We start from the raw sequence: 12,710 nt of genomic DNA, 5'->3' as shown, positions 1-12,710 counted from the left end.
TACAGGGCCTTTATTAAACTTGTGAGCAAAATGATTTTTAGCAGTCAACTATCTGACCTTTCTATATTATTTTACCAGTACACTGTATATTCTTGGGTGGTTGTGTCTTTTTTATTTCTAGGTGTTATTTTTCCTGTGTACTTTGGCATTCTCTGTGTTTTGCAGGGCAGGATTCAAAAACAAAATCATCCAAGAAAACAATAGATACTTTCAAAGCAGATTAAAGATATCCTCTTTTATTTGGGAATGAACACACCTCCTAGCCAGCAGTAGAACAATGTTGGCTTAAATTTTGTCTTTTGTTCGGTGGATTTCAAAGCCACAGCTATAAATGCATTTTTGTGGTGGTTTTATTGTTGCCCGAGTCAAAATATGTTTTTTAATCGCACTGGAATTTGACCCTCATGTACAGTGTAAGTAATACAAAGTATCATATTTAAGTAGCAGGGCTTGAACTTAAAGCTTTTTATTCCAGCAGCAACATTTGTAGGGTATGTTTTGCTGGCAAAACAAGTTTAAAAAGCCACAAGCAAAATTTTTTCAAGCAGCTATTTTCTTTCTGCTTTAAATTTCTATCTAACATGTATTTTTATGTGGTCCTTGAAAGACCATTTTGTCTTGGATAATATGTTGTTGCACTTTACATGTGTGAATTGAAAACGGCCAACTGATTGCAATTTGTATTGATTCAGGAAGTGAAACTAAAAGTTCCATAAATCAGAGAAGACCTGACAGCTGAGGGCCTGTTGATTTTAGGGTGACCAATTTTTTTCAGTCTTGTGTTACCAAAGCTACTGGTAAGCAAGTATACTTTTTGTTCATACATGTTGTCAAGGAATTGAGGCATAGAACCTGTGCTGTCACATTAACAAAATCCTAGTTTCTTGTGTAGAATGCACTGCCTGGGTAAGGGTTAGTGCAAAGAGCACTGCTATGACTGCATACATGTATCTTTTGGAATTACCCCTAGCTGAGTTCATGAAATACTGTCTGTTGTAAACTTTCAAAGTACTGTGTGTTTTCCAAACTATTGTGTGTCTTCCAAGGTTCAAATAAAGAATGGAAATGTACATGCACTGCTTTTCCTTAGCAGTTTGCTTTTTTTTTTTTCCTGCAATATGAAAGAGACCAAAAATATCATATTTAGCTAAAACTTTCCCTCGTTAGTGGCATTCAAACCAGTAATTTTGTGACAAAAGAAACTTTTCAATCATTGCTGCTGACTCCATGACACCTACTGAAACCCCAGTTTAATTTAATCAGTCTTTGAGGTGACTCGTTCGCTGATCAATGTAGGATAGAATCTTGGTCAAGTAACACTCTTTACCCTCATTACTTCTAGCTGAAATGCTTTTTGAACAGCTGTATTAATTAATGGGTTTCATTGCATGTAAATAAATTTGAAATGGTTTAATTTTTTGTTATCGCCAAAGTTGGCCACAGAATAAGAATGTGCTCTTCCGTGACTCCATGTGACTATTTGATAATTAAATTGCAGTAGTTCTTGTTTATTGATAGAATAAAAATGTGCGTTTTGAATAAGACAAAATTGTTCCTCTTCTCTTTTTTCATCAGACATTTAACTTTATTCCATGTAGAAATAGAGAAATGCAGCACTGTGTAAAAAAAATACACACAAAATGCACAGATTTTGAGCTTTGATGCAGATGAGCAAATCTTGGTTCTGAATGTAATTTTGAAGGCCTTTGTTTCCTAATGTGAAATTTTACTTGGCTTTGCAAAACTTTGCAGTGAAAGTTATTAGTACACATGTATACCTGGTTTTTTTTTTTTTTTTTTCAACTGTCCAGCCATGGACCGAGTGCAGTTCATGTTCCACCTGTGGTTTTTTTTGCAAGTTTATTTCGCCAGAAGCAACGGTCATTAATTTATTTGCAATTTTGCGAGTATTTCTTGTGGGTTTCAGCAAATGAAGCAAATTCTTTGGCTGTTTCATCGCAGCGAGCTAAGAGATTTGGAGAAAAATTAAATATTGCCGAGGTAAACAAGAGCTTGCCAGAACTTGCAACGTTTAAGTCAGTGCTAGGGGAAAAAACACAACCGTTCTAAAATTAGCTGTGGATAGTGTAAACCCTCTGATTGTGTGACTTGCATGACTACTTCAAAGTACAAACAAATTAAATTTTGACTTTCCAGGAAAAGAGCTGTTTATTAAAAGTGTTATTAATAGCAAGACACTCGTTTCCTTTTGTAGCATTCATGGGCATATCCCGAGCGAACTTCCAGATTAAGACCATTACGTCTTCATAGATTTCACAAAGGCTAAGAGTGATGGTGCAATAAGTTATAACACAGTTTGTGTTGATCAAGTGATGTGTTTACAGTAATCAGTGACTCATCAAGGACTGCTTTGGAATGTGCTCTGCATTGTGACTGTAGTATTAACAAAACAGTTAAATTTTAGAAGTGTGGTTATAAGATCTAACAGATCTTCTTGTTTGTTTTTGTTTTGTCAGTGACCTGAGCCAAACTACCTCTCGGCCAAATTTTGAGTCACGCATCGTGTGATGTTTATTCGCCAAAAGCTGTTGAAACATTAATACATGGACAATTTTATGGATATTGATTTCTTTTTTCTGGGTAAAATATATTTTCTTTTGGTTTTTTTGAAGCATTGGATTCAAAGGGAATAATAAATACGCTAAAAAAGGTATTTCGTCAGTCATGGGATGTGCTGCTGTTGTAGCTTTCACTTTCGCTACGTGACAAATAAGATCGTGTTTACTTTGCAAGTTTATTTCGCCGGAAGGGACGTTCATTAATAATTTATTTGCAATTTTGCAAGTATTTTTGTGGTTTTAGGCAAATGAAGTAAATTCTTTGGCTGTTTCATCGCAGCGAAGGAAAATTAAATATTTGCAAGCCAAGCAAAGAATGTGTCAGAACGTGCAAGGACTACTTCATTGGTAGGGAAATAACCACCGTACTAAAAATAGCCGTGAATAATGTAATTCTAGAATTACATGTATGTGACTCGTATGACTACTTTGCTAGCCCTTTACTCATTGAAAAACCAATTAAATTTAATCATGACTTTTAAGTGTTATTATTGTAGCGTTCGTATCGTTCATGCCCATATACATATCCCAAAGAAAGTTCCAGATTAATTTAGAACATTACGTCATCAGAGCTTTCACAATGGCTACGACTACGACTGATGGTGCAATAATACAGTTTGTGTTGATCAAGTAATGTGGTGTCTACAGTAATCAATGAATCATCAAGGACCGCTTTGGAATGTGCGCTGCAATGCGACTGTAGTACTAAGAAAACAGTTAAATTTGAAAAGCGCAGTTATAAGATCTAAAAGATCTTCTTGTTGAAACTTTTCTTGGACTCGATACTGAGATACTCATTTGAAGTGGTTTTCTCCGTCAAAACCAAAGAAATTAGGGATCACTAGTCAGGAATGAGAACACTACTGAGTTTTGAAATTTGTTTTTGGTTGCAGGTAAATGTAGCAAGATATTATTATTTGTTAGTGTCAAATGGTAACTTGACACTGTTGTTTTTCACACACGAGTAGTTTCAATTAAAAGTGACGAATCAGTGACTCTTGTCCACATGGTCAGAATAAACAAACCAGCTAATTTAGTGGCATGTCCAGAAACTTTAACCTTCTATAAATGTTTGGATGCCTCTTTTTGTTAGTGTATTCAGCGGCATTTTAATATCTTGCATTAGTGGCAATTCTTTAAAGGTTGTAAAATGAGCCAGAAACGTGATCCAGAGTCAACATCAATTGGCTGTTTACCATTAGCTACAGTACTATTAACAGACTCCATGATGTTTAGCTGTCTGGCTGGGAATAGTTCTAATAAACATAGCCACTGATTGACTGTTAAAACCATACCTTGATACTGTAAATGTAATTTAAGCTTGATATCACAGTCCCTAGGGTGAAACAAATTCTTTTTTTTTTCACTGTACATCGTAACTAAACAAACTTGTTGGATCAACCCTATCGTAACTGTCAAGCATCTGCTCACTGCTATCTCCAAGAGATTAATTCACAAAAAAATAACTCTTGCATGCCTTGTGTGCCTATGTTTTAAGGTTGTGGATGTACATTCCTTTTCCTGCATGTATAATATAAATATATGTTGTATAAAGCAAAGTGATTTTGAGTCACCACAGAAGAGTGAACTACATGTATTTTATGAGTAAACAAACATTATTTATCAGAGAATTTTGTAATGTTAGTCACAGAAATAATGTAGACCCTTGTCCTCTAGAATAATCATGTTCATCAACCCTTTCTAAAATTGTAACTTTTACATCACATTCCCTGATTTCATGGTAAATGTAAAACAGTTCATGTACACAAGCTTTTGTATTTACACTGTTTCATTAACCTACATGAATGAAAATTGCAGCTTCTTTATGCTGTCAAGGTATATATTATACAGGCTGTATTACATAGGACCTATGAAAAGAGTTTGTAGGGAAGACATTTCCTTATTACAACTTTTTTCTTGCCTACATGTACATGTACAGCTGTAGTAAGAGCATTTTTTTTTCATTTTTTTTTTGCAGGTAAAAAAAAATTCATCTAAAGACGTTAGAAAGTCTGACCATCATGATGAAGAAAAACATCAGAGGAAGTACTTGCCTGGACCATCTTGAGAAGTTCAAAACTTTATTACCCCGTAAGGAGGTTTTGGAAGGAGCTCATAATACTCTAAAGCCAGCTAACATACTTCTTGTAACTGATGGCCTAGACATGTGTCAAGAGTACTTAAAATCCATACAGAGCTATGTTGACCATTGTATTCTGAAACCCTGGAATGATCGCCAAGACATGTTCATTACCTGTATTCGTACTTCTGAAAGTGATACTGTCAATGGGCTGGACATCCTCTCTGCTCTAAGTGCACTTGCTTATGAAACAGGTGACATGGTGTGTTTAGAAGAAATAGCAGACCAATATCAAGACCATGCTGGTGTTGGTTATCTGATGAGTAACCTTGGAGTGATGTTGAGTGAGAAGATGGAGTACAAGAAAAGTGAGACTTGCTTTGCTAGAGCCAAGAATTGCTTTGAAGGTGAACATGATCATCTGGGAAATGCTGTTGCCTGTTTGAACTTGGCAGTTCTCCACAAGCTCCTTGGAAATGATGAAAATGCCTGGTCTTGCTGTGACTCTGCAGCCTCCTTGTGTCATGATATCTCCATGAGAATGACAAGGGATGTTCATCTGCCATGGAAGGTCTTAAGAAGAGTTGCTGATTTGTTTCAAGAATTTGGAAACTACAAGAGATGTCAAGATATTCTGCGTATTGGTGTGTTGTACGACATCAGTGGTGCTGATTAAGCCTCCACAATAACCTTGATGAAGAGGTTGATGGCTTTGCAGCTGAAAGAACATAGTGGTGAGAAAATACAAGGTGAAGAACTTGAAGATGTTGCCTCCCAGTTGCTTGAGTTTTTGGATCAATTGTGCACAGATAAAGGAGTCAAACAAGAGTTGCTAAATGCTGACCTTATTACAACAGCAATAATCTTGGCAAAGATGTACTGTGATACCAATCACCTTGAAGAAGCTTGTGTATTGCTAGAGAAGTTGGAAGCCAAATACTTGATGGCGCATGGCAGAACCCATTATCTCTATGCCTCATTGCTGTATCAAGTTGGTAGGTTTAAACTTGCTGCTGGAAAGGCCGGTGAAGCTGAGACAATGCTGAGACAAGCACAAGAAATATTTGTCTATTACTTTGGCAAAGGTCACCATATGGCTGCATCATGCAAGAGTCTACTGGGTACATGTGCACTGCTGAAAGGCCACTCCAGAGATGCCTCCATTTTCCTCACTGAAGCTCTGACTAAATTCAAGAAACTTAACCCTCATCACCCAGAGGTGGCAGAGATTCTATTAAAGTTCGCTTTCCTCTACAATGAAGAAGGAAATTTCCAAAGTGCCAAAAAGACCATGCAAGAGGCGTTAGATATTTTCAATTCAGCCTGTGGTGAAGACTCTCCAAAGACAGCAAGTGCATACATTGAAGCAGCAGCTTTCTCCCAAATGGTAAGAGAATCCAGAGCTTCAGCTGCAGACAAAGTGAAGAAAGCCATTGATATCTTTCTGAAGCTTGGGCTGCGACGTGACCATCCAGATGTCATGATTTGCCGTAGTTTACTTGGTGTCTTACAACTCCACATGGGAAGTGATGAAGCAGAGGAGCAATTTACTGAAGTGCAACAGCAAGTTTCCTTCCAAGAGGAATCTTGTATGGCATTGAAAATCATTTCCCCTGAAAGTACCAACATGTTCTTTCAAGTCAAGACCAGTGGTGGTGCAGAAAGATATTCCTGCTTTGGTGCTACAGTAGTTTCTCTTGTCAATCTGGTTCACATGAAAGTAGGCAAGGAGAGGAGGGCCCATCTGAATACACTCCTTAGTTTTTTGCAAAGTCATGAAATAGAGATGCCCTTCTTTGTAGTTTTTGCTGGTCACAATTACATAATTCATAAAGTGTGGTTGTCTGACAGATATGTGTACTGTGTTTTCACTGATCAAGATGTGAACTCTGATTTTACTTCTTTGAAATCAGACACTCTCAAAGATTCTAATGTGTTCTTGTTATCATCACCAACTAGCCATGGAAATAAGCCATGTTATCTCCTATTTTGGAAGACTCCTAAAGTGCTGGAAATGGGAGAACTAAGTAGTGTTTGCTCTGCCTTTCGTGAGAGTGTAAACGTGCTATTTTTGCAACCAAAGTTTAGAAAAGGTTACATAGATGGACAGGATTTCTATATGGAACTGACGTTGCCAACAGAACCCTGTGCTATGACTTCACTGTATGCTCAGATTGACTACCTTCCTCTTCTGGTGGAGCAGGAGCTATCAGTCCCACATGAAGATGGCAACATAGATACTGCTCTCCATTCATCTTTGACCTCTGCTGTTAAGCCTTCAACCCATGTCTCCTACTTTTTGTATAGATTTTCAAGTCAGCGCCAGGCTGAGTTTGTTTTTGATAATTTGATTTGCAGCTTAGTTCAGTCATTGGCACTAACCAAGGTGGAAGGTGTTGAAATTTCTAGTGCTTCTGCTGTGGAGAGTGGAGAATTTTTCTTTATTCTGGAGCCTAGCAATTTCTCTTTATCTCTTGTTGTGGAAGAAGAATCTGTCCTAGTGAAATGCTGGAGTGTCAAAGAGTATGAGTTGAATTGCATCTGTTCATCAGTGAAGAACACTTTACAGAGTACAATGGACTCGTTGTGTTCTGTTGTCAGGGTTACCTTTGAGCAATCTTTGCAGTTGTTTTGTGATGATCGTGAGGTTGACTGTAACTACATAAAAGAGTCGGCAAAGAAGCCCTCTAGCTCTGGCCAATCAGCGGAAACTTTGGAAGTACATGAAGATGTAAGTAGCCAAGCACCTGAATGCGATCATCTGGAGGGAACACCACCTGCAGACTTGCCACAGAATGAGGTAACCTTTCACTCAGTAACCATGGTTAGGCTCTAGTGTTCAAGATTATATACAGCTGTACCAGGTTCTCATTAACATGTGTCATGCACTGTTCGAGGATCAGCAATGTTGAGTTGATGTTCAGATGTTAACTTGAGTAATGAAATAAAAAAGGAATGTTTGATATTTCACAAGCGTGGGATATGTAAAAAAAATCTGAGTCATTGACAGGATTTTAACACAACACCAAGCGAACACTGGGCAGGCTCTCTATCTGCTTACTTGTAGTTATGAAGAGGCTTATGCAAGGTAGCACTCAACGTGTTCAACATGGTGTTACCTTGAAGAGGTGCAACCTTACAGAAGGTGGGCATGTTACAGGGTGTGTCATAAAATCTGAGGTGTTGTATTTATGTATGTTGCACTAATGAAAGGCATCAGAAAGTTACTGCAGTGTATATTGTAAATGTATTTTATTCATTAAAGCAGTGCTTTGTTTTAACAGGTGGAAGAAGACATCCTATTCACTGGCCAACCTGGTGACAAGATTAGCACTGAGGTTTGTTTAGACCTTCTGGCATGCCTCCTTACTAGCAGACATGTATCATCAGAGGTATGGCCATCAGGTACTGGTGAACTGTCTTCTTCAACTCACAAATTTATGTATTTGGATGATGAGAAGCAGCTTAACAGTTGTATGCTATCACCTGGCTCGATGTCATCACTGAACTCATTTCCTACCAGCCCATCTGATAAAGTGTGTGAGATGCCTGTGTTTTTACCGAACATGTCGCCATCTTTGAACAAAGCAGCAGCAGAACCATGTGATGACAAAAAGGCTTCCAAGAATGATGATATGATGGGGAGTACATCGGCTGCTTGTGCGGTTTGCAATGAATTACCTTTGAAATTGCAAGAGAAGCTATCAAACCAATCTGCTGGAGAGAACTCAGTCGGGGAATCCTCTGCAATGAGATCAAGTCATGAAGGTGTATCTTCAGGAGAAAACAATCTGGATACAGAAACAAGAGAGACTGTGCAGTTAGAAGACGGTACTCAATTAAGTAAAGAGGAAATTTTAATTCTTAAGAGTGAGGTTGAATTTTGTCAGAATCAGTGTCATGAGCTTAGGCAACAATTGAGTCAGCTGAAGGAGCAGTTCCAACAATGTGAAGAAGAGAAACAACAGCTTGAATTAGAGTTGGGAAGAAGATCATTCCTCGAGGATAAACAGAAGCGCAATGAGAAAGCTTTTGGGTCATCCAGGGCCCATGCCAATGAGCAGAGCAAGTCTTGTTCAGCCAGTAGTGCATCGTATGATTTTACTGATATGGAAGGAAAACTGCTTGGTGGGGCAGGACCTCTACAAGAGTCATGTAAGCTAAATCAACATTAAGGCCGATTTTGATCCTATGATTTTTGCTTCCTTTTTCTCATGGAACATGCTTGCAGAACAAATATTGTTTCATTTAAACCAAGTCTACATCTTGTTTATTAAAGTAAATATGATTCCTGGGATAGGTGTTAACGGGATCTGAGTCATGTTGTTAGCATAAATAAATATTTTGAAGCAAAATCATGCATTATCCTACATGTAGATTGGCCCTTCGTTTTCCATAGTGAGATTACCAATTGAAGTACCCTACAATTCACTTTTTTCAACATACATTGATTTTTACTTTGCAACATACTGATAGATTTTTCATAAGGTTTAGTTCCTTACATGTTCATGTGCATGTGTGTGTGGTAATTTATGCTTACTTCTCTTGATCAGGTTTTTCACTACAACAAAGACTATTGGAAATCTCAAACTCCTTGTCAGATGTTGAGCTGAGGCAGATGAAGTTCTTGGCCAAACCCAGAGTGAATGGTTTTCGACTTGCTAAAATCAGAGAAGGTTTTGAGCTTTTTGAAGAACTGGATGCCAGTGGAGTATTGTCTTGTACCTATGTAAGAGACCTACTCAGAGGAATTCAACGTTTTGATCTTCTGGAGAAACTTGATATCCCTTTACTTGGCAATGCAGAAAGAGGTAAGAGGATCTGCATTGGCTGTGAAGTGTACATCTGCTCTTTTCAGATTGTGTTCAGTAGCCCTTTCCAAAATTAACTTTCCTTATCAATTTTGCATGACAATGTAATCCAGTATGGACGTGAGTCATTTTCGGACAGAAAAACAGAGTTATCCGAAATGGTGTTGTAACATGTTGGATCATGATTATGGTCAGTGATGCATGTGAGGAAAGTTAATCGTGACAAGGGCTTGAAATACCACTTGGAGAGAGACTGTGAAGAAAGAAAGAAACAGGGCTGGGTGGAAGAGCTGGATTGCAGCCAAGGCGGTGGTGCAAAATGGACAGTTTTTGATTGAGAGCACTAATAGCAGCCCTTATGGGCCTACTGATGAGAAGAGATGACGAAGTGACTTGAAACACTGTACCAGCAACAGGACGAGATTTAATATTGTGCCATCAGGCTGAAAATAGATTCATGGGTTGATGTTGTCATATGTAGTACTCATTAAATAGACTGTTTTGTTTGGGCATATTGCCCCTTCTCTCTGTAGACCACCTTATACATTTACATTGATGTTAGTGGTAAGATAGCCACCTTTATGACCTTGCTGTTATTTTTGACTCGTCTTACTGTTGATACTTGTATGATTTTCATCTTACAGCAGATGCTTCATTCTGTGTGGAATATGGCCCTGTGTATGAGCCAATTAAGAATTGTTATTATAGACATTTTATAATTTACAATATTACAAAAATGGGACTTGTATTATTTTGGTTTGTTTTTTTCTCTCACTATTGATATAATTTTCATCTAACAGCAGATGGTTCATTCTTGATGGAAGAAGGCCCTGTACAAGAGCCCAGTAAGTAGTAGCTGTATTATAGACATGTTATAATTTATATATCTGCAAAAATATTACAATGTTACAAAAATGGAACTTGTACTATTTTTGAAATGGGACTTTACTTGTATTGTTGTTTGTCTCACTGTCAATATGATTTTCATCTTACAGAAGATGATGCATTCCACATGGAAGAAGCCCCTGAACATGAACCAAGTAAGTAGCCTGATAATGGACATTTTATAATTAACACATCTGCAAGGATATTGCAATGATACAAGAATGGGACTTTTGGTTTTTGTTCTCACTGTTAATATGATTTTCATCTTGCAGAAGATGGTGCATTCTGCATGGAAGAAGCCCCTGAACATGAACCAAGTAAGTAGCCTTATAATGGACATTTTATAATTAACACATCTGCAAGGATATTGCAATGATACAAAAATGGGACTTTTGGTTTTTTTCTCAATGTTAATATGATTTTCATCTTACAGAAGATGATGCATTCCACATGGAAGAAGCCCCTGAACATGAACCAAGTAAGTAATCTTATAATGGACATTTTATAATTAACACATCTGCAAGGATATTGCAGTGATACAAAAATGGGACTTTTGATTTTTTTTTCTCACTGTTAATATGATTTTCATCTTGCAGAAGATGGTGCATTCTGCATGGAAGAAGCCCCTGAACATGAACCAAGTAAGTAGCCTTATAATGGACATTTTATAATTAACACATCTGCAAGGATATTGCAGTGATACAAAAATGGGACTTTTGATTTTTTTTTTTCTCACTGTTAATATGATTTTCATCTTGCAGAAGATGGTGCATTCTGCATGGAAGAAGCCCCTGAACATGAACCAAGTAAGTAGTCTTATAATGGACATTTTATAGTTAACACATCTGCAAGGATATTGCAGTGATACAAAAATGGGACTTTTGATTTTTTTTTCTCACTGTTAATATGATTTTCATCTTGCAGAAGATGGTGCATTCTGCATGGAAGAAGCCCCTGAACATGAACCAAGTAAGTAGTCTTATAATGGACATTTTATAGTTAACACATCTGCAAGGATATTGCAGTGATACAAAAATGGGACTTTTGATTTTTTTTTCTCACTGTTAATATGATTTTCATCTTACAGAAGATGGTGCATTCTGCATGGAAGGAGACCCTGTACAAGAGCCAAGTAAGTAACCTTATTATATACTTGTCATAATTAACATATATACTTGTATCGGTAGAAGTATGAAAATATTGCAAAAAGACAAATGAGACTGTGAGGAATGGTACACGTAAATTAAAAAAGTATTGAAATACATTTTAAAAGAAGGTTGAAAAGAATGCTTATAGTGATGTATAAATTTTTAGGATCACGTCATCCCACTGGCCAAACAATGTCGGACAGAGAAAACAGTCTGGATCTACTGCCTGTAAGACATTATGGTTGTTATGAACATAACTTAACTTTGGTTGCTAGTAAAATCAGTGCTTTAATCTTATCCGCCTTCAGATATTCATTTGCTACTTCCTTGGTTACTTCTTTGAATTTGAGTATATTTTCCGATCCAGATTACTATGATTATCAGTTAGTAAGGTGCAACGAAAGTTTGGTGACCTGGGCCGGGTTGTTCAAAGCCCGATTAAGTTAACCCAGGATTAGCGATAATTTTGATTAATTTTTGTACATTTTCGATGAGGTTTTCTTTTTGTATAGTTTGTCCTTCAGTTTTGAGCTCGAGTGATTTCAAACTACACAAACCTAAGCAGTGAAAAACATTTCTGTAGAAGAAAAATTATTACCTCGGTTAACTTTTAATCCTGGGTTAGCGTTAACCGGTTTTCGAACAACCCGGCCCAGGTTTTAACGTTCAACCTGTGTTGTTGTCACGGACAACTGGCTCCATTTCCAGTGGCAACTTGTTGGCCTTTGATTTCATTGACAGCAAAGTGTTTAATTAGCTGACATTGTTCACATTTTTCTTGACTCCTTAATTAACACCTAAGCTAGTTTATATCTGAACTGAACCTCTTTTAATCTGCATTTGATAATGGCGACAAGATGACGCTGAAACGTCATGTTATAGGGTTTATTTTTCTTTTAAGGCGATATTGTTACCGCGGGAAATGAGGAAAATTGCCCGTGGCAACACCGTAATTTTAAGTCCAAAACTTTGTCGGTTGTTCGTCAGGCGATCACCGCAAAAGACTCACGACAGAAGCCGCAAGGATTCGCAGCAAAAGCAATCGTTGGTTGTTCGTCAGGCGATCACCGCAAAAGACTCACGACAGAAGCCGCAAGGATTCGCAGCAAAAGCAATCGTTGGTTGTTCGTCAGGCGATCACCGCAAAAGACTCACGACAGAAGCCGCAAGGATTCGCAGCAAAAGCAATCGTTACTTGTTCGTCAGG

At 37.6% G+C, this 12,710-nt stretch overlaps 1 protein-coding gene across 1 annotated transcript; it reads left to right on the top strand.

Moving 5' to 3' along the window:
- The first annotated feature begins 5,260 nt into the window (after positions 1-5,260).
- LOC145482240 (uncharacterized) lies at positions 5,261-12,471 on the top strand. The gene is made up of 12 exons (XM_081460885.1): positions 5,261-7,459; positions 7,944-8,814; positions 9,213-9,470; positions 10,271-10,315; positions 10,466-10,510; positions 10,628-10,672; positions 10,789-10,833; positions 10,952-10,996; positions 11,117-11,161; positions 11,280-11,324; positions 11,443-11,487; positions 11,670-12,471. Exons 1-12 carry the CDS (start codon positions 5,354-5,356, stop codon positions 11,948-11,950), a joined length of 3,876 nt encoding a protein of 1,291 aa, XP_081317011.1. The 5' UTR covers positions 5,261-5,353; the 3' UTR covers positions 11,951-12,471.
- Positions 12,472-12,710: the final 239 nt, after the last annotated feature.

The sequence above is a fragment of the Orbicella franksi genome, chromosome 3, assembly GCF_964199315.1.
Source record: "Orbicella franksi chromosome 3, jaOrbFran1.1, whole genome shotgun sequence".
NCBI classification, from domain to species: Eukaryota; Metazoa; Cnidaria; class Anthozoa; order Scleractinia; family Merulinidae; genus Orbicella; species Orbicella franksi.
The sequence above is the reverse complement of the archived record's forward strand: the minus strand, read 5'-3'. Positions and strand labels throughout refer to the sequence as shown.

Bases quoted from the DNA above. Each gene is read 5' to 3' on its own strand.
- LOC145482240 (XM_081460885.1), top strand. From the start codon at position 5,354: ATGAAGAGGTTGATGGCTTTGCAGCTGAAAGAACATAGTGGTGAGAAA. The intron at 9,471-10,270 runs GTAAGAGGATCT...TTCATCTAACAG, and splicing joins ACTTGGCAATGCAGAAAGAG to CAGATGGTTCATTCTTGATG. The intron at 11,325-11,442 runs GTAAGTAGTCTT...TTCATCTTACAG, and splicing joins AGCCCCTGAACATGAACCAA to AAGATGGTGCATTCTGCATG.